The following is a 20,392-nucleotide window of genomic DNA, read 5'->3' on the forward strand; positions in this document are numbered from 1 at the left end:
TTCTCTAAACTTGCCTCTGCGTCTGTGTAAAAACAAAAACACTAACAGGCTGGCTTACTTTTATTAAAAAGTGGCATTTACTGAGCCCCCATTTCATGTAAAAGCAGCTTATATAACTTCATGGAAGCCACTATTGAAATGCAAACACACTCATGGCCTGTAGCAGTATTTTAAACCATAAAGCGTGTTTGACAGCATGAGCAGCAGCTTGTCTTGTATCTGAGCAGAGATCACTGAAGTCTTTTAGATGAAGAAAGCTGGTTTAGGAATTGTTAGGTGAAGATTTCAGGCATTTTTATTGATGCCTTCAGTGCATTGGAGGTAAATTATCTTCAGCACACTGCGCCCAGTCTACATGTGCGTCATTTTTAAACTTAACCAGACATTCTGTAATTTAAGGTCTATTTCTTGTAATTACAGAGCTTCAGGAATATAATTCTACTAAAACCTATACTCTGCTTCTCTAAATAGTCCACCCCTCCCTACATAAAGCTTTGAGTGAATGACTTGAATTGATACTCTCAGCAGTTGGTGGTTTTTGTACGTCAGGTAGGAAATACAGGGCATTTTTATCATGACATGTCAGTCAGCAGTGGACCACGCAAGCATTAATTTACTGTAAATGACGGTTATATAATCAAGACAGTCAGTATCTTGACTGTTCAGATAGTGTCACCCAATCCAGTGTTGATTAAGACTTATGTCGCGCCTACACAATGTCAGACTCCTCCTACTGTGAAAGCATGGGGAAGGGAGGGGAAGAATAGACAGCATGATGTCCTTTAAAACCTTCTGCATTTTAACATGTCGTATGGAGACAGCAGCAACAGTCAAACCTGCTAGCAGAGAGTCGTGGCCTGCAACCTCCTTATGGCCAATAATTTATAATATTTTGAATCCAGGATTTTTTAGTCCTTTGCATCATTCACACAGGACTAACTTTGCTCTTGGTTGATTATAGTGATTAGTAATAATTGTGGCTATGGCCCATGATTATAATTCTCAGTGAATCTGCTGTGTCTGCAGTGTGTAATGTAAAAATGACTGACCTGTTATGATGAGCACAGGCTGTCCCTTGATAGTTCTAACCCCATGCAAATCAAACTCTGTGATTTCAGCCTTAATTTATATTTGGTGTTGCCATTTTTACTTAGCTTCTTCTTTTTCTCCTGAGCCTGCCATTTGTGGTTTCTTCTTGTTATTTGAAAAGGAGGCAGTAGTTAAATCTGCAGACCACAGTTTTTAATGCATTTTCTGGGCAAACGTTCAATTTCTTTTTTGCTTGTTTAAGAGGTTACGAATTGTAAAATGTTCATTTTATGTAGTAATATCTGTATTGATTTGAGCACATTTGAGTTTTCACAGCAGTCATAGAAGCCTGTGCAAAAAGTTTAACAGGGTTGCACACAAGCAAATGTGCCACTATGAATTTGTGCAGCCATCTGAAACATCACCCAAAAAAAAAAAAAAGATTCAGCACGACGCAGCTATCACAGCTTGAGCAACTTCATCAGAGCACACAGGCATCCATAAATAAAGATTCATACAGTGCAAAGCCTGACAAGCTTCACTGAAAAAAATAGATATAATACTTTATATATACTTTAGAGGCTATAACTTAAATTAGCCAAAGATATGGGTCCTGCCATCACTGTGCAAAAACAAAGAACTGATGCTATACTACACAAATGCTCCTAAAGGCCCTCATATAACTATTCTTTAACTTTTGTGCTACCTGCTTTAATCTTATATGAGAACCGAACAACTAGAAAATGCATAATCTAGATTCCACAGCAGAACATGGTTTAGCCAAACAATGATGTTCTGTATGACCCTAACAGTCCATTTTAACTAGTACTGAATTTCGAGTATAAAAGAAATGTTGGGCATAAAAATGGATCAAACATTTTAAAAGCAGGCCCCCTTAATATCTGGACAAGGTGTCAGTGTTTAAGGCACAGTCTGTATCTGGCTATAGGTGGGCTGTGCAGTTCAGTTATGATGGAAAATGCTGTTGAAAGGTGTTTTAAACCAGACTTAGTTGGTTATTCTTAAAATTAGCCTTTCATGCAGTTGCGTATGAGCTATCTGTTGAAAAGTTATTTCTGACTACATGAAGACAGTATGGAATGCAAATTTTTTTCATTTAAAAAATATGTCTCTAAGAAACATTGGGGGAAATAATGATCTCAAGTCTGAGTAAGAAAATAAAAAATAAAATGTGATTCTCATTTTGAGCATCATTGTGAAACCATGTAACGTACTTATACGTGTGTTCTTGAGTTTCATCATGCACAAGTTGAGTGTTTTTGGACGGCTGTGGGTGGGGAGGAAGGGGTTAAGGCTGTACAATTTATTTTGGGCAGGTGGGTGGAGGCTGTTGGAATGTGCCTGAGGGAGGGTGATAATGTGGCCACTAGGAACCCCAGATCCTCAGCAGAAACCTTGTATGCCTCTATCAGTCTGCCACAGTTGGAGCTCTTCCAAACTGAAAACTGCCCTTTTCTCTCTTATGTTAATGTCACATCATTTGTAAAGCCCAATATGACATACGGTGTCTCAGCGTGGCATCACAGGTCCATAACAGCAGTGCTTCCTGACTCAGCCCAGTAAACCTCTCCATAAAACAACGATGACAAAACCTTAGGAGAGGAAATTCAAAAAGAGAAATCCCCTTCCTTGCGTGAATGGGAATTCAGAAGGTGCTGTTGGCTCGGTAAATGGCAATTTAAAATTTTTAGCAGTAGGTAGAAAAACAAAATACACAGGCTTATGACGGGTCCAGTACTAAAGCTTTGAATCTGATATAAAAAGAACAGTAAAAAAGTCCAAAGAATGAGTCCAGTGAAATAATGTCAAGGAAAGTCTATGAATAAGTCAAATATCGCTTCCTCGTGCCTGTTCAGATTTAAGGTGCCATGTAGGTGAGGAAATATACCAGCAAATCATTACTTTTAGTTTGGGTTTGCCCCAGGCCATATGTGGCTAAGATATATCAGCCAAAGCCCAAACTGCATTCCTGATGGATCACACAGCCATCGTCCCTCTCTCCGCACAGCCTTCGTCCCTCTCTCAGCACAGCTGAAAGGTCACACTAAATCAAGCCAGGAGGAGCTGTCTGTTTGGATGTCTGATTACACTGTGGTTTTAAGTGAATTAATCAAAATATTCAGGGCACTTTGCCAGTGGTGTCATATCTGGTCGTGGCAGAGAGCAGCAGAATTAAATAAAGGCCAGGGATTTATACAGATATCAAATTATGCCAGCATCGTTGGATTATTTTGTAATTGAAACTGATTTGCGTTGCTGGTGGAGTGCCATTTCAACGGAGTTATTTCAGTGATACCAGTGCAGCCCTCCTCCATACCTTGAACTCCCCCCTGATACATCTGCCCCCACTATCCATATCAATATCACTCTTTGCATTGCACTCTGCAATTTTATTTCCGGGAAATATTTACGCTCCTTTTAAAGTTAATCGTATAAGTGCAGTGCTACAGCCAATAGGCCTACATGCATCTGTTCCCATCAGCCACCAGTCTAATGCTGGGAAAGTCTGACTGCATTTATTGAGTCAACCAGCTAATATTTGATCGTTGAATAGATCTAATGGAGAACATGAATAAAATAGTAATATTGGTCTTATTCAAAACCATTCATTGTTTTCAAGATTAATGTGATATGGCATAGAGTTTTTTTTTGTCCTGTATTTTAGCTCTGTAGTTGAAAGATAAATGTTTGGTTCCTGAACAGAAGATAAACTCCATTCATATAACTGATGTACAGTTTCTAACCAGTAACAGAGTCTCTCTTTCATCTCACTCATATTTATAATTTCAGAGCAATACTTGTAATATTTAAGTTTAACAAAGGACATCAACACTTTATCGAAGTATTAGTTCACCGAGATTCTAAAAAAAAAAACAAATGTACCTTCTCACACCTACCGATATCTAAACATATCCAACCACATTAGTTGTGTTAGGTAAGAGCTTGTAGATAAACTTGTTGGCTACCTGCTGCTCCCAACATTTTGTCTGTGAGATATGAAGAAATGAGAAAAGTCATGACAAACTGTATTTTTATCACCTTAATTTCAGCTGGCCTTCCCTGTTTCAGTACCCCAGAAACACTGCAGTTCTTTGCCTCCGCAACAGCTGTTTGTGGATGTACAATTACAGTCTGGTTTCATTAATGTGTGATCTCTTCAGTGCTATGGTATACATTTCATATAACTGCCCCGCTCCCCTGCCCCCTTTATAAACAATATCCTCCTTGGGCCAGAAATCGTACAGAGGCCACACAGAGCCTTTGAAGTCTCCTCTCCTGTGTCTCTGCCTGCTTTAAACACCAGCAGCTGGGCAGATGGAGCCCAGATGGACAGTAAAGTAGGGATGTCTTTAAAAATTCATGGCACTCACCATGATAAGGGTGAATGGAGGGGAGTTGACATTAAACATTAAATTGCTCAGACGCACACACACACACACACACACACACACATACATTGGGAGTAGGGGGATGGGGACTGTTAGTGACGACAGGAAGTGTAGCTTGAATGAGAGCCAATTGGGAGCGACACTTATTGGGATTGCCCGTCAGGTTTCTGCTGATACAGCTGTCTGATAAGTGCTCGTTGGGTTTATATTCCACTGCTAGGCCTTTTGATCTGCCCAGGGGTTGTATAAACAGGTCGGATCATGTTGTGTTTGCATTTTATATGAACTTTCGCAGCTGAAGATTTGCCTGTCTGCTTAGGCAGGTATTTCAGATTTCTGAATGTCCTTCGTGACTGTTTCTGCACCCACAGTCTCCACAAACTACTGCTGATAAAGTTATGCAATGAAATGATCCTTAAAATTATATTATTTCAAGTTCAAATTCAGATGCAGGTTTTCATGGACCCCCAAATTCCCTGGCTTTCTTTTTTTCCCACTATTAATGAAATGATAATAACTGATGTGAAACAATGTCAAGCTGTGTCCTCACATGGTTTGGTCATTATTTGGGCAATATTTTTACACACCACCACCATGTTTTTACACCAGTCCATGCACATGGATTAGATTCATTATTTCTCAGCACATAAACTCAAACAAATCAAAGCACATCATCTGAAGTCTCTTTTCTTAACTTCCGCAAGGGTTAAATTATTCAGCACAGAGTTTTTATTGAATTTATTATGTTGTGCCTGGAGAAACCTCTGTGTGCAGTGATCTGTGTTTAACAAAAAGAAAACAAAGAGTCAATGGGCCCCGCTCATGTCATAAAAACAAAGGCCATGGCAGCATGGGAAGGCCTCTGAAAGTCTTCCTGTTCAAAGGAGGAGGAACAGTGCAGGAGGGGAAAGGGTAGGTGTGACGGAGGGAACAGGAAAAAGTCAGTCAGTTGGCGTTGGGCTTTGAACGACTGCCAAGTAGAGTGTTTAGTACATGCTCATTTTGACTGTGAAGCACTGCCGAGCATTTGAATCGTGTCCAAGGCCTAGCGTGCAGCATGGAGCTGATGTCAGAATTGTACAGCTATGGGGATTCTGGAAACTGACAGCCGCTCAATACGGAGGAGGAGAAGGGGGTTGAAGCAGGAATGTAAACAAAGATTGCGTAAAGGCCGAGACTAGCTCTTTTGTCTTTTTCTGCTGTTGTTTTTTATTCAAACAGTGCACGTTTTATTTTGGCACTTTCCCTGATGACTTGTATGGTTTCTCTCTGAAGCTTCCTCCCATCTTTAATGTGTCTACACCTTAATATAGAAAGAGAAATTGATTATTGTGAACTGGAGAGACTCGCAGAAATGTCCCACATCTTTATTGCTTTTGCCCCTGCTGTGAATGTGTGAATCTTATTTTTGATCTCCCCCTACTTCCTCTGTAAAGGAAATAAATGAGCGCTGCTTCATCTGTTTCTTCCCTTTTTGTCCCCGCATAAGGAACTCTTTACTTTGGCCTTGTGTTTCAACATAAGCACAGAAATACCCCCAGCCATCAGTTTATTAGAGGTGTTAGAAGAGGTGGTTATTAGAGGTCAACTTTATGGTTATTTTGGGGCCTGTAATATATGGTGCTGTTGTATTATACTTGAGACAGGTGTTTTCTATCATTCAGGGTTAACTAAATAACAGAAAGAAACCTGTCTATATTAAGCAGTACAGTTCAACAGCATCACAAACTGCGTCCAACACCTTTTTAAAACATTTTCAACAAAGAATGAACATCATAACCTTCATAAAGGCTAAATTTATTGCAGGGCTTTTGAATTAGACGATATTAGTTTTAGCTTGGTGTGCCTAATAAACTGCCAATGAGATCGGCTCTGAACGGTTCGCAGCAAACAAACCCCTGACATCTTTTCATACAGCAACCCCAGTGGAAAGCATTCATTTGAACAAAGGCAGTGCATGTGTGCTTTCACTTCAGATGCCTCTGAAAAGGCAGCGTGTATTGAAAGCTTTCATTCTTGAAAGAATCAATTAAGAAATAGGTCAAACATAGATAAAAATACTTCAGCTGCACATTTTCAAGGTCTGAATCGCTCTTTGTCCTGCTATGAAATGAAACTGAACTGGAAAGCAGTGGGTAGCAGAACACATCTGCATGTTTTGAAATGTGTCTCTAAGAGGCTATGTGGCCAATAGATCAAATATTATGCACTTCTCTGACTCTGGATCATAAAAGACCCTATTAGCTCTTTGATCCATGTTCTTTGAGACATTTGACCCCTCTGACAACATTCTAGCTGCCTGTTCTTGGACGTATGGTAATAGCTGAGTGTTTTTAATTGTGTGTGCATGGCAAGAGACCTGACTTGACAGGGTCTGTTCACACAGGATGTATACAAGCATCTCTGCTCCTTACATCTACGTTTGTAAGCAAGTAAACATTGATATAAACAGTGTAGGTTTCAAATTGTTCCAAAAGACAAACCTGCAAATGTTTTATGAGAAAGGAGAAGCATTCACACATGCTGGATATTGGCGAGAAACAGTGAACTTCACTTTACAGTCACACGTTTATAAAATAACAAACCAAGAAAACTCCTTAGGGGTTAATTTTGTGCTGCCAAGTCTCCCAGATCAGATTGTAAAGACTGCAGCTCCATGCAGAGGACAAACCCAGGGGTTGGTTGAGGTTAAACTGCAGAGCGTCCACCTATTGATTGGGATGGGATTAGCCACGTGGCCACGACATCTCACCACATGGACAGATATCTGCCCTCCACAGGGCTGGGCGGGCATTCCTCTGAACCATCAGCTATTCTTATATCTCTGTCTCCATCTTTCTGCCTTGAGACGAACACCTTATCATGGCATCTACACTGGCGCTGAATAAATACCTTCAGCTTTCACACAAGTTCTCATTAGATGATTATCTGCGTCAGGCTTTTTCTGCTATTTTGAGAGAAGGCTGTTTCGCAGATACACATCTTACGAAACAATATTTGTGAGAGAAACAACATTGAAAAGGGCTTTGAATCAAGAAGTACCAAATAACTGATGCAGTATCTTTTTTTTTGGTTGCTCCCTTTCAACACATCGTTTTATGATCATAATTGCTGCTACACCCACTTCCCCTCCCTGGGCCTGTTCAGCTTTGCCCTTCCCAGACTGGGCATCCGTCATCATGATAGTACTCATTAGCAGTGCGGTTAGAACAGATTGCTCACAGCTACATACATCAAACTCTCGAGGGCTCTGGGAAGGCTGGCTGCTATTTCTGATTCTTATCCAAATCTACAGGCCATGGCAGCTGACAGTACCAAACAGGAATGGAGTGCATGTAAGCACGGGATAGTGCTCATGCTAGTTTCATGTCCAGTCTTTATCAACTGGTTTTCACCTTTTTCTCTTGTCAGCAGGGGATACAGTATATCCAGTTATACCCGACAGAAGCCGAGCAGAAAAGTCCTTTGGCACAGCCCTGCAGACTGAGGTCTCACTTACAACCTCTCACACCATAAAGAAAACATGTCCTCAAAGATCACAGGATTTCTGGGGCATTATTGAATTCCCATTGGTGTATTCCAACACCAGGAAAGTTATGGTGTCTGGAAATGAAAGGTATTTCTAGAGATTGGTCCTGGAATATGATGTTTTTGGTCTATTATCTGGATTGGAAACCAGACCCGAAAAGCTGCATTAAGAGAAACAGGACAGAAAAAGATAAATCTTAAATCAAGTCCTTTTTAGGCAAGAAAAGATGGCTGTAGGGGATTTATGAATCTCTGCTGCTTAGTGTCGTGCTACAGATTGCTCATTCAAACGTGTGGTTTTATTCAGCAGCCATGCAAACTACCAGTGTATCATTCTCTGTTTCCTTTTCTAACTTTGCTTATCAGTTCTTTTCATTCTGGGGCGAATGTGACTGTTGCAGATAAAGCAACATCAGATAGAATCAGTCACAGCGATGTTGTTTGTCTCGGCAGGCTGTTTGCTCCTCATCCTCAGTCGATAGAGTTGGATTTACGAGGTCAGGCAGTCAGTTAGGATTATGATGTATTTGATCGTGCCTGTCAATAAAACACCGTTCAATGCATCTGGAGTTGGACAGCTCCATTGTTGCTGTTAATTGTGTGCAAGTGGGGGATGGGGAAGTGAAGGGAAGGGCAGGGCAGGGTAGAGTGAAGACAAAGATGGATTCATTATAGGTGTCAATTTATGGAGACATGTCAGAGCAGTTTCAGTCATGCTGCTGTCAGCGCATGACACTTTACGTTATTTTCCACATGAACATAAGACACAGTGTGGCAATTTGACTAAAGTAAAGAGCTGTGGCTAATTTCCACTGTAACCAAACTGTTCAGCAGGTCCTAAGAAGAGGGCGTCAAAGTTCTGTTCACATTGTTTGAGTAATGGGTGATTTCTGGAGGATGACATGCAAACAGTGGCAAGACAGAATCCCAAGCAACAAAGAGAAAGAAAAACAAGAACATGGGCATGTCTCTTCAAGAATCTGATTCTTTATTAGTTAGCTGTCAAGCACATCAGACAGATTAAGAAATCAGTTAAAGTATCATTTTAATATCTAGTTTCTCACCCAGTCTTTATCAAGTTAGAAGACAGCTCAGTCATCCTGTAAATACTATACATCTGTGTTATGATTCATTTTCTAAAATGTTCCAGTCTACAAAGGCAGTCTCAGTTACACATCACAATCTCAGTATAATGATCCACGAAGGAAACAATTATGGCCACCCTCAGCTTATTCACATTTATTGTGATACAGTCCACCATGTTGTGTGTCTTTATAAATCAACCTTTGGTGTTACTGTGTCTCATGACTTTCACTTGCACCTTTATGGGAAACAAAAAAGAAAACTCGAAATCAAATAATAACTTCATTGCAGTTAAATTGAATTATTGGCTTGCATGTAGACCACTCCATGAAATTCCTTTTGTACACAGAAGGAACTTTGTTGTTACTGAGCCCAAATTGATGTGAACTCAGAGCTGATGAACCACATTTACAATCCAGGATTAAATTTCCAGGAACTTGGCCTCATCTGGTATCCAGTGGAGATGCCTGTTCTCTGTCAGGGCTTTCAGGTGGAATATCTTTATTTTTTTACATGAAATAGAAATTATTTTCATTGCCTGTCAGAGACAATCTACATGACAGTAAACAACAATGTACCAGGTTTTCTATCTACTAGGTTTTCTGGGGCTTTTGATCTCCCTATAGCCGCAACGATTAGTCCATTGCTAAATCAGTCGATCAATAGAAATTTAATCAACAGTTATTTTGATAATCGATTAATTGCTTGTTTACTGTAATGCCAGACAAATACATTAAACATATACAGGCCAAGAGTAAACAACAACCAGTGTCATGTGTTGCTGTTCACTTGTTCATATTTGTTACATGACTAACACCCAACAGTTAATTTATAGGGAGCAGTAAATTAGAGTTTGACACTTATGAATCACACATAATTTTTTTGTAGTGTTACATAACTAAGTTACAGGAACAAAGGTGAGGCATTGCATTGTGCGATTAAAGTGATGCACATGCTTTGACACTACTGTGTATTTTCTCTGTGGGAACACTGAAGCGATGCTGTGTTAGTGGCTGTGTTTGCTTTGGTACATTAATGACACTCATAAAAGGGCTTTGGCCTGGAACAATGCAGTGTTTGAATATGGCTGATCATGTGTTCATGAGCCGTATCAAGACCCCCCCATCCTCAACCCCACTCCCTGCTAGCTGTAGCCTCCCTTCCCCCTCTTTCATATGTGTGTATGTGTGTGTTTACATTTGAGATTGTTATCAGGTCTCTTTACGTTTTGCAAATTAGCTTTGTGAGACAGACAGCCTTCATTAGGATCTCTTCTTGTACAGCCATTACCCAGAGTTAATTTAATCTGGTCATGCTTGAAAGTGTTGCACACAGCAACCTTACGTAAATGAGACAGCAGCATTTTTCTGCTCAAGTCAGTCAGAAGAATATGTAGAAAACATGTTCATACTAATCTCTTTCATGAGAAGAAACAACTCAAGGACTTAGATTAATATGAAGTTGTGAAACTGGTCCTTCAGCATTGGATTAGAGGGGATTTTGTCTCAGAGTAAACCAGGGTTCTGGTGTCTACAACCACAGGACATTAAGACTCCCCTTAAATAAAACACACACTATGCAAAAGGGAGTATTAAAACACCTTAAGGTTATCAAAAAAAAAAAAAAAAAAGATATTTACAATCCCATTTAAGGACTCAACTTGAGACTGCCAAACAGATCCACTCATTTTAAAAAGGTAGAGATAAATACACTCAACCTTCAATGCTCACAATACATTACACAATATTTACAATATTTGCTGTACTATAAATAGCATGAAGAAGGAGTTGAACCCTGTCTTCAGTCTGTATAAGATGAACCCCCTGGGCCTCCTGTAGTACTACATGTACACTGTTGCCCAGAAAGTAGGAATAAATATATTTTACCTCTTCTCATGAAATTATTGTGACAATGTGATTTATTCTTAATAGATAAAGTGTATATCCTCTCAAAACTTTATTGATCTGTCTCTTCCAATGTGATTACTGATGTGTATAAATAGGAATAAAAAGAGGAATGTGTCTGAAAACAAAATTATTCCAACTTTATGTGCAACAGTGTATGTGCATTTAGCATTTGTAGAGGCACCAGCACACATACATGTACTAGTACACAGGTAAATGTATGTGCACCAATGTGATGTGCAGACTTCACACTTCCTCTGAGAAACCTGTTCTACCTGAAAAGTTACTTTCAAAGCAACAGAATTTAGGTGAAACATCTAGAAGGGTAAACTGATGGGAAGTCATCCAATCCTAAAATTGTGAGGGAGAATTTTACACAAGAAGTGAAAGCTTAGTCATTTTATTTTTTATTTGTTTACTTTGGCCTCTGGTGTGTTTGTGTGTGTATCAACTTCACCTCAAGGTGATTGAGGTGATTGGCAGGTGTAAGGGAACATGTAGACGATACCCTGGTCTCCTCTCAGTTTTGGTTTTCAGTTGCAAAGCCTCTATTATGTGCTATGTGACACTGGTGTGCCGCTGGCTTGCTAACTGCCATTTGCATTAACAGTAGAGTAGAGAGAACCCTTCCCCCCCTCAAACACACCAACATACATACACCCCCTCCTTACAGTATTACCTAACAACACCACTGCTTTGATGACAGCGAAGCTGCAGCAACAGGCTGCTCTTTGGTTACTGATTATTTGCCATATAAAACCACTTTGTTTTCAGTTTATAATTTATCTGCAGACAAGTGTCGCTGACCTACATACACAGCGAGGGGAGGAAACTGTAAGACAACAGTCAAACACTGAGTACTTGTTCAAATGTGACTCTGAAGTCTTGGTGCTTAAAACAGCTTTTGGTTAACTTGCCTCAGTCACCATTTGTCACAAAAACAAAATGTTGATGCTGCAAAAGATCTGTATAAATTGTTGTTCTTTTTCTCTGTTATCTTTTTGGGAGCTCCAAAAAAAGCAATGTTAAGTTTTGAAAACCCAGTAGTCTATTAAACATAACTTCCGGTCAGCTCTGCAGTTTTAATTGGCCTTTTTGTTCCAGGGGATTTGGTGAAGGAGCGTGAACCACCTCCTGGCGTTACTAGTTGGCCCAGTGTCTTGTCGTTTATCTGAATACCAGAGCTTTAATCCAGGAGGGGCCCCTGCGTACATACTACAGACATGAAAACCAATATGAGCCTACAACAACCACACCCACTTCAGCCTGATAATGTCTGTGTGTGTGTGTGTGTGTGTGTGTGTGTGTGTGTGTGTGTGTGTGTGTGTGTGTGTGTGTGTGTGTGTGTGTGTGTGTGTGTGTGTGTGTGTAGGTGTGTGTGTGTGGGTGGTGGCAGGGGAGTATATAGGGCTTATATACTTGGAGCTGAGGAAACTGGTAGAAGTTGAGGGACAAATGGAGAGGAGGAGGTGGAAGAATGTAAAAGAGACAATAGATACAGAGAAGTGTGGAGGAAAACAATGAGGGGAAAAACAGAGATAAAGACAGACAGCGAGAAAGGATGTATTGAGGAGTGGGGGCAGGCCGTGGTCTTGCCAGTTGGACAGGATCCTGATTCACTAGCTGTCTGTGAGTCAGTAGCTTCAGTAAAACAGACATCCCACTTTGATGATATCACCTCTTCCCATAACTGTTTATTCGTTTTCAGCTATTTTTCTCCTTTAGGGCTTCAACTAATGATTATTGATTAATCTGCCAATAATGTACCCAATTAATTGATTAGTCTTTTGGTCTATAAAATGCCAGAAACTGCTGGTTAGAATTTCCCACAGACCAAGCTGACGTCTTCAAATGTCTTGTGTTGTCTGACCAACAGTCCAAAACCCAAAGATGTTCATTTTACTGTCATGTATGACAAAGGAAATCAGAAAATCCTCACATCTAAGAGGGTCTAAGAAGCATTTGTTTGGTATGTTTGCCTAAGCATTATGTCTGGAACGATTATTCTATTACCAGAATAGTTGGTGATTAATTCTCTAATCCCTTCAGCTTTACTCTCCATAATGGAGCCGGTCCATTACCAGCTTCTGTCCAAGCCATAGGTTGTCATGTTTTAAACTAAATATACGGTATGAAGAGTGATGTGGAGATTTGTGGTCACTGGACAACAGCCACTAAGTGCATTTTTCTTACATCTTCCTTCTTTTAAAACACAGCTAGCATTATTTTCTACCCTGATTACTTCATTTCTTTGTTTCTTTGTAAATTCTTATCACTGACTACGTTCATATTGACCACAGTAATCCACTTATTGATGTTGTTATAAGTTAGACAATGTTTGGATAAAACTGGTTCCACTGTTTGTAGAACCGTTTAATTTAAATCTCCTAATCCTCCCACAGAGCACAGCCCAGCCTCCACAGCATGTAACAACATCGGTTTACTTCCAGTATCCACATCCAAACTTTTTTTTTTTTTTTTTTTTTTTTACAGCTATACAGTAAATGGCAGTAGATTTAGATAGCAGAGCTTGCACTGTTTGGCAGTTCGATTGACATATGCATCCTGCAGTGAGCCGCAATTTGCAGCAATACAGTCATGATCTGAAAAGGTACAAACAAGACTTAAATCCTCTTCAGGAATTTGATTAAAATTGGAACCTTCTTTATTAATTTATGATTACTCTGAGTATACGCTTGAATTCAGGTTAAGGGAAAAATGAAATGAAAATTCTAAGGCCATTTCTTATTTGAAGTAGTTTCTCAGTTGGACTAATAAAAAAAATAGTCAGTGACTCTGTGCACACACATAAGAATTCTATTAATATTTCAGCTGTGCTGATTGTATTAGGCTGTGTAGGCTACAAATTATACTACGTACAAAAACCTGGGCAAATCCTAAAAATAGAGACTTCGATATGCTGATGTGAAACTCATCACTTGGAAATGCTGTCATGTCATTTACCCCAGTTTTGCAAGCAAATCTTTAGTAGTAAAACAAAACGATGGAGACTGAAACAGAAGGAAACAGCTACAAGAATTTAGATGATTGTCGCGTGTTCATTGATAGAAGGCAGGATACTGTGTCTGTGTTAACAGCAAGTACTGAATGAAACTGGATATGCATTAGTAAGACGGATACTGTAAGCTTGTTAACACGGTTGACACGTCACTGTAGACTGCCAGCTCCTTCAGTTGGCAGGGAAACAATGAAACTAATCGAGTACTGGCTTTCAGCACTGTAACGGTGCAATCCAGCTTCTTTAAATCGCTGTGATTAAACAGTCATCACATAATAACTCATTTAGTACCCTGTGGTGTCACTCACACTGACTGCTGGTGTCAAATGGGAAAAATGGGGGGAACCACATTTTGTTAGTTCAAGCTTTTTTATATATTACAATCACTGGAATACTAAATTTGACTTATGCTGCCAAATCTGGAGGATTGTATGAGTTGGTATCTGAGCATTAGCCCCCCTGTCTCCATGTGACAGCGCACCCACTGCGACACTAGGGAAATGTTTGTGTGATTGGGACAGGGGGAAAAAAGCACCATTGGGGGAAGGGAGTTAGGGGTGTGGTGGGGGTGGTTGGGGTAATTTCCAAGATTTATGGCGTGGCACTTCACGAAATGCATGCATCCTGTAATTAAAACTCCCCCTTGCCTCTAGCAGGCCTGTACATTAGCCAACATCCCCCACCACCCCACCCACCTCAGCCTTCTTCAGTTCAACAGTCCCCACCCCCTCTGTACCTCCCCAACTACATAATAAGATCTTATGGCAGCTTGGCATCACTAATGAGGGCTGAATGCCACAACAAGGGACAGCCTGTTAGTGGTTAGCGGCCAAAACTGTCACCATCCAAACTTCAGCAGGACGAGCCTTTCATTTTCATTCTCTCTGAGCGAGTGCTTAAAGCAAATGCACAGATCTTCTTGTAAGTGATGTCAGTTTGCTGTCTGATAAACCTGTAGGTGGGGAAAGGTGAGTAGCTTAGAGGTTAGAAAGTAAGTCAGGATAAATCCCAGTATGCAAATTTCAAATGTCAAATGATCGTGCAGTTTCTTCTGCCACACTTCTTGTATGAGTTTCAACACATCGAGGTTTGTTTGCTCCTGTTTTTTTTTCACAAAATAAACAGAATACGCTCTAAAAATGCAAAAAGAGTGAATTTATTCCAAATGTGGAAAAATGAAAATTTAAAAAGTGAAAATTTTGTCAAAGAACAAGCGCCGGCCAATTTACAGACCATCCAGTTCCGGAGAGCCTCTGGATCTAAAGTTTAAGTTTATTCCTTTATTAGTCCCTCCTGGGGAAATTTCCTTTTGGCATTTTACCCACACCAAGTGAATGAAACACACACACAAGCATACAAATGCAGTAGAGACGCTGGGGCACGGGGCTTCTTTAGTAAGGCGTCTGGGGAGCTGGGGTGGATCGGTGCCTTGCTCAGGGGCACCATGGCCATGGTCGCAGAGGCGGGGGGGTGCATCTGCTTCACCACCACCCATATCCATTGTGCTTGGTCAAGGAATCGAGCCGGTGACCCTCCGATCTCAGAGCGGTCCAAAGCCACACTCTTAACTTGCTGTGCCACGGCCGTGAAAATAGTTATCATATTATAGTCAATATATTTCCTTCAGCCATCCTCAAATGATTTTCGAGTCTGACCGCAAGTCAAAAAGCCAAAGATATTCAAGTTACTATCGCACAAAATCAAAAAAGTAGCAAATCCTCACAAGTGAGAAGCTGGAATCAAACAATTTTACTTGAAAAATTAAGTAATTTATTAAGCCGATTAATTTGCTGTTGATCAGTTTTTCAGCTCTTGTTCATATTGTTGTTGTTTTTTCCATCTGTTATGTGCTAAGCTAAATGCTTTCCTCTGTTGTGATATTTGCTCTGCGTGTGCACAGCTGTGTGTGTGAGTCAGTGAGTGCACAGTGTCTGGGTTAGTTAGTAATGGCCTGGCCTGCTACCTGTGGGCTGTTGTGTCATTCGCCTTGATTCTGTTTTCTGTGGTTTTGTTTGGTGCTGAGCTGTACATTGTGTTTCGCAGACTGCCATTCTCAGCAACGGATTGTGAAACTACCTGACCTCAAATAGAAGTGACATGTAGATGTTAAGGCTTTAATGCTATGTATGACCGTAGCTGATGAGAAGGTAAATGAGATATTTCTCTATCACACTGGAAAACTAGGCTGGAAAAACAACCACAGGCTCAATGGTCTCACTGTACTCCCCCGAGTGGGTGCCCCACTTTTACTGCTAACTTTCACTGAACTTTCCAGAGGCCGGGGCCCCGCTAGCAGCTGGACCCACATCAGGTTCTCATCAGGCCAGACTGGTCCACAGCATTTCTGTATCTCCTCTTATGATCAGAAGAAATCAACTGATTGGTTTCTCGTGACTGATCTTCCAGTATAAGCAACTATATATATATATATATATATATATATATATATATATATATATATATATATATATATATATATATATATATATATATATATATATATATACATATTTTATATTTTATATATATATATATACATATTTTGTTTGTTTGTTTAGATAGTGTTGTCATCTTGCTGTCACACATTGTGATGCTGGTTGTCATAGCACTGGCATCGAAGTTAGTTCTACTAACTACTCAATGCATCGTTACGCTCTCTGATTGTAACTTAGCTGTCCCCCCTGGTTTTTGGTATTCTTATGTCAGAACTCAAACATATTCATTATTAGAAATAAAAACATCACTCATCTTCATCGGTCTCCCTCCCCTTCCTCTCCACAGCTGTATGAACTGGATGGAGACCCAAAGAGAAAGGAGTTTCTGGATGACCTCTTCAGCTTCATGCAAAAAAGAGGTATGTAACTGTGTGTATGTAGGTTTTTTAAATCCATAAACACTGCATCACCACATCACAATTTGCTCTCATTCATTAAAATGCTGCATCTCTATTCAGTTTCTCATCCTGTCATGTTATATCTCCTCACTTTATCTCCAGTCAGTGTCATAGACACACTTATAATAGTTGGCTATAGAGAGGATGATCTCCACCCTGTCTCTCTCTGACATACGACACAGTGCCGTCTGCTCATCTTTCACTCACATGGGTGGGGTCCTCATTTATTTCAGAGATGATTGCTTTATGGTCGCGTCATTCCCAGGCTATAACTAGAAGGAGCATATCACATCAATGCCTGGGAATGGATTGGTTTACCTTTTCCATCACTTGTCCAACATGGTCCTTCCCACACTTCTAGCTCTACACACACACACACACACACTCAGATTCAGTCTCCATGCAGGATCTTCACACCAGTAACACACACAACACCAAAAAAAAAAATCAAATTTCTCAGAAAACACATCATCATATGTAGGAGAATGTGGATTGTGAAACATTATATTTGTGTGTATTGGGTACACAAATGCCCTGCAGCTCTTTGTAGATGATTCTTTCATAAATATCAAGCAGCTTTGTTAATTTGACGGGTTGAGTCATGGCTGATTTAGATCAGCGGCTGGTGACTGACATGGCAGACAACAGACATGTGCTCTCAACTGAGAACCCAGTAGTAGATGTTTACATTGTCAGAGCCACCACCAATGGGCGGGTCTGTCAGGTCCTCTATGGGAATCTGAGAGCACCATCTGCAGGCTGTATGGATAACTGACGCACTGCTCCTTAGTATGCAAATCAAGAATAAAAAAATTAAAAAGTAATGAAGTTTGATGATCAGATTAATGAAAGCTTTGTTTTTCTTTACTTCTTGGTCTAGTAATCACAATATGTCCAGGACAAATGCTGGTTGGTATATTGAGTGAGATATGTTTAAACACCTAAATTACGAAATGTTTTTGTCAAAATTAAAAGATGTAAACTTTGTTCAATGCTTGTGCACTGTTGGATGATAAGCAAGCAGCAGAATTCACTCTCTAATTAATCAAATTATAGAATTTATGTAGAAATCTGTCCTTTGTGCTCATGTTGGTCAACAGTAAAATGAGTTTTAGAATCCATTGGTTATGAAGCCTGTAATAAAACAGAAAAACACTCTTCTTCCTTCCAGTCAATATTATGTTTTCCATGTCTGTAAAAGACTTTACATATTGACAATCCATCGATCAGTTAGATGATTGAATTTTGATTGATTTAATGGTCTTGCATTAAATTTCATGCTGGTCTGCTTCTTGCTGTGTTCTCAAAGTTAAGAAAAAGCCTCTTTATCAGCAGGAGAAATTGTTTCCTGACCCACGTAAAGCAAATGTCAAATCTTATATTGGGTGGTGAATAAGCTTCATTTTAAATAATGATGAATGTCATTATACCCCAGCCATCATTCTGAGGAGCATTATAAAAGGTGTAGTTGGCTGGTAAAATGGTGAAAGTGGCTTGCTGGCTTGCTGCTTTCAGGGTTATAGGACATGGCAGCCTGTGTTTCACACTTTTATTTTATTAACATCTGACATACTCCAAAAATTCACAGGAAGGAACAGTCCAGGAAAACTGGTGCTGCACTTCAGTACCATCTTAATTATGTATGAACACTAAACTTATTATTTTGCCTTTACTGTTATTAGGTCTCATGTTTGTTTGTTTGTTTTTTATATTAATCTTGCTCGCTCATATTCTAATGTGCTGGAAGCTGCATGCTGTTGACATGAAAAAGCATTTTCTTGCCATGACAGTGTTGTTGACCTGTTCCCTCTGTGTGTGTGTGCGTGTGTGTGTTATTCCAGGAACCCCAGTGAATCGTATTCCTATCATGGCCAAACAGGTCCTGGATCTGTACATGCTCTACAGGCTGGTAACAGAGAAGGGCGGCCTGGTGGAGGTCATCAACAAGAAACTGTGGAGGGAGATCACCAAGGGACTCAACCTGCCTACCTCAATCACCAGTGCAGCCTTCACCCTTCGCACACAGTTAGTACACGCACACACTAATCATGCCTCTATTTGTTTTTCCTCAGTCTGAGTTGTAGCTGAAAGGTTGTTTTGTTCAATTTTTATGTTTGGTTTGTTTGTCACTGTTAGTGACATGCAACACAGGCCTGCAAACAAAACTTACAAGTAGGTGTTTATTTGTGATGAACCCTTGTATTTGAAATAATTTCCTGTGGCTGGTTCAGATTGCAGTACATTCTCACTCTTAATCAGCTGAACCACAGATATCGTCTTATGAGAATGAGACTTTAATTTTTTCTTTAGTCATTATTTAGAGCCTCATGTCACTTAAAATTAAGTCACCCAATTTCTTCTGTGGTTAAGAACAGCTGTGTTTCATCATAGCCGAACATCATATCATGGAGACAATGTTTAAAGGGGTGCTTTAAACTTAAAATTAATATTATATTTCCATAAAGTTGTAATAAACAAATTCATGAACAAATGGGCAAATCCCAAATACAATAGATCATACACCTCACACAGTAAGTAAGTGTCCCACTTAGCAGAAAGGGAGGGCCTACTGATAGATGCTATCAGGATGTACAGGGGCTGTCTGTCAAACTCAAAGAGCCATGTTTGTTTCTCAAAATTTCTTCTTACATGTTTGTCAGCAGAGATATTTTCTTATAGTTGACAAAGCTCCTACGGGAGCTACAGAAGACATCATAGAACTGGTTTTCAAGGGCAGAGTATTTCTCCTCATGATGAAAAAACTGACCTTGATGTTAAAGAGAGGTGGAATGCCCCTTTACTTTGAAATTAGCTTAACCCTTTTATGTTTTCAGATGTTAGGAACTGATGTGACATTTGTCAGCAGTCTGCTAAACATAAATGTCAAAGATAGACTGACCTCAGGACACCTCCATGTTAAGGACCCTGTAGTTAAATATGCTGTGTTCCTCTCAGATACATGAAGTACCTGTACCCATATGAATGTGATAAGAGGGGTCTGAGCAACCCCAACGAGCTCCAGGCAGCCATTGACAGTAATCGGCGGGAGGGCAGACGACAAAGCTTTGGCAGCTCCCTCTTCACCTACTCGCCCAATGGGACACCCACCATGCTGTCCTCACCAAAGCTCCCCACGTCCAGTGTGGGCCTGACGGTGGGCACCAATGGAGCCTCGCTGACTCCCATCCAGAAGATCAAGAAAGGTGAAGTTTGTTTATTAATTGTTGGACGGAGGTCACGTGGGAAATGGGGGACTTAAAATGTGAAGGAGTTCATTTTGAGCCAAAACATTTGATGACTGACTAAAGATTTTGGTTTGGTTTTCTTCTTATTGGTAGTTTAAATACATGAATGTTGTAATGACATGAATTCCTGATTATATCAGTTCTTAACATGACTGTTCCCTGGTAAAGTCAGATGTTAAATGAGTGAACCTTGAGTTTCCCTGTTCCTTTTGGTACTTGGGCAGCTGAGCTGTGTCGGTTCTATCGCTGATGATTTGACTTGAATCTGGATTTTTGGTTTG

General features: G+C 40.1%; 1 protein-coding gene across 2 annotated transcripts in view; it reads left to right on the forward strand.

The window, feature by feature from the left end:
- Positions 1–20,392, forward strand: part of arid3a (AT rich interactive domain 3A (BRIGHT-like)) — a 46,948-nt gene that overhangs the window by 16,643 nt on the left and 9,913 nt on the right. For both annotated transcript variants that reach the window (XM_041039943.1, XM_041039944.1), the window contains exons 4-6: positions 16,755–16,827; positions 18,708–18,891; positions 19,822–20,069. In XM_041039943.1, the coding sequence (XP_040895877.1) occupies positions 16,755–16,827; positions 18,708–18,891; positions 19,822–20,069 (505 nt within the window). The remainder of the gene's footprint in view (positions 1–16,754; positions 16,828–18,707; positions 18,892–19,821; positions 20,070–20,392) is intronic.

This window comes from Toxotes jaculatrix, chromosome 6 (assembly GCF_017976425.1).
Source record: "Toxotes jaculatrix isolate fToxJac2 chromosome 6, fToxJac2.pri, whole genome shotgun sequence".
Taxonomy (NCBI): domain Eukaryota; kingdom Metazoa; phylum Chordata; class Actinopteri; family Toxotidae; genus Toxotes; species Toxotes jaculatrix.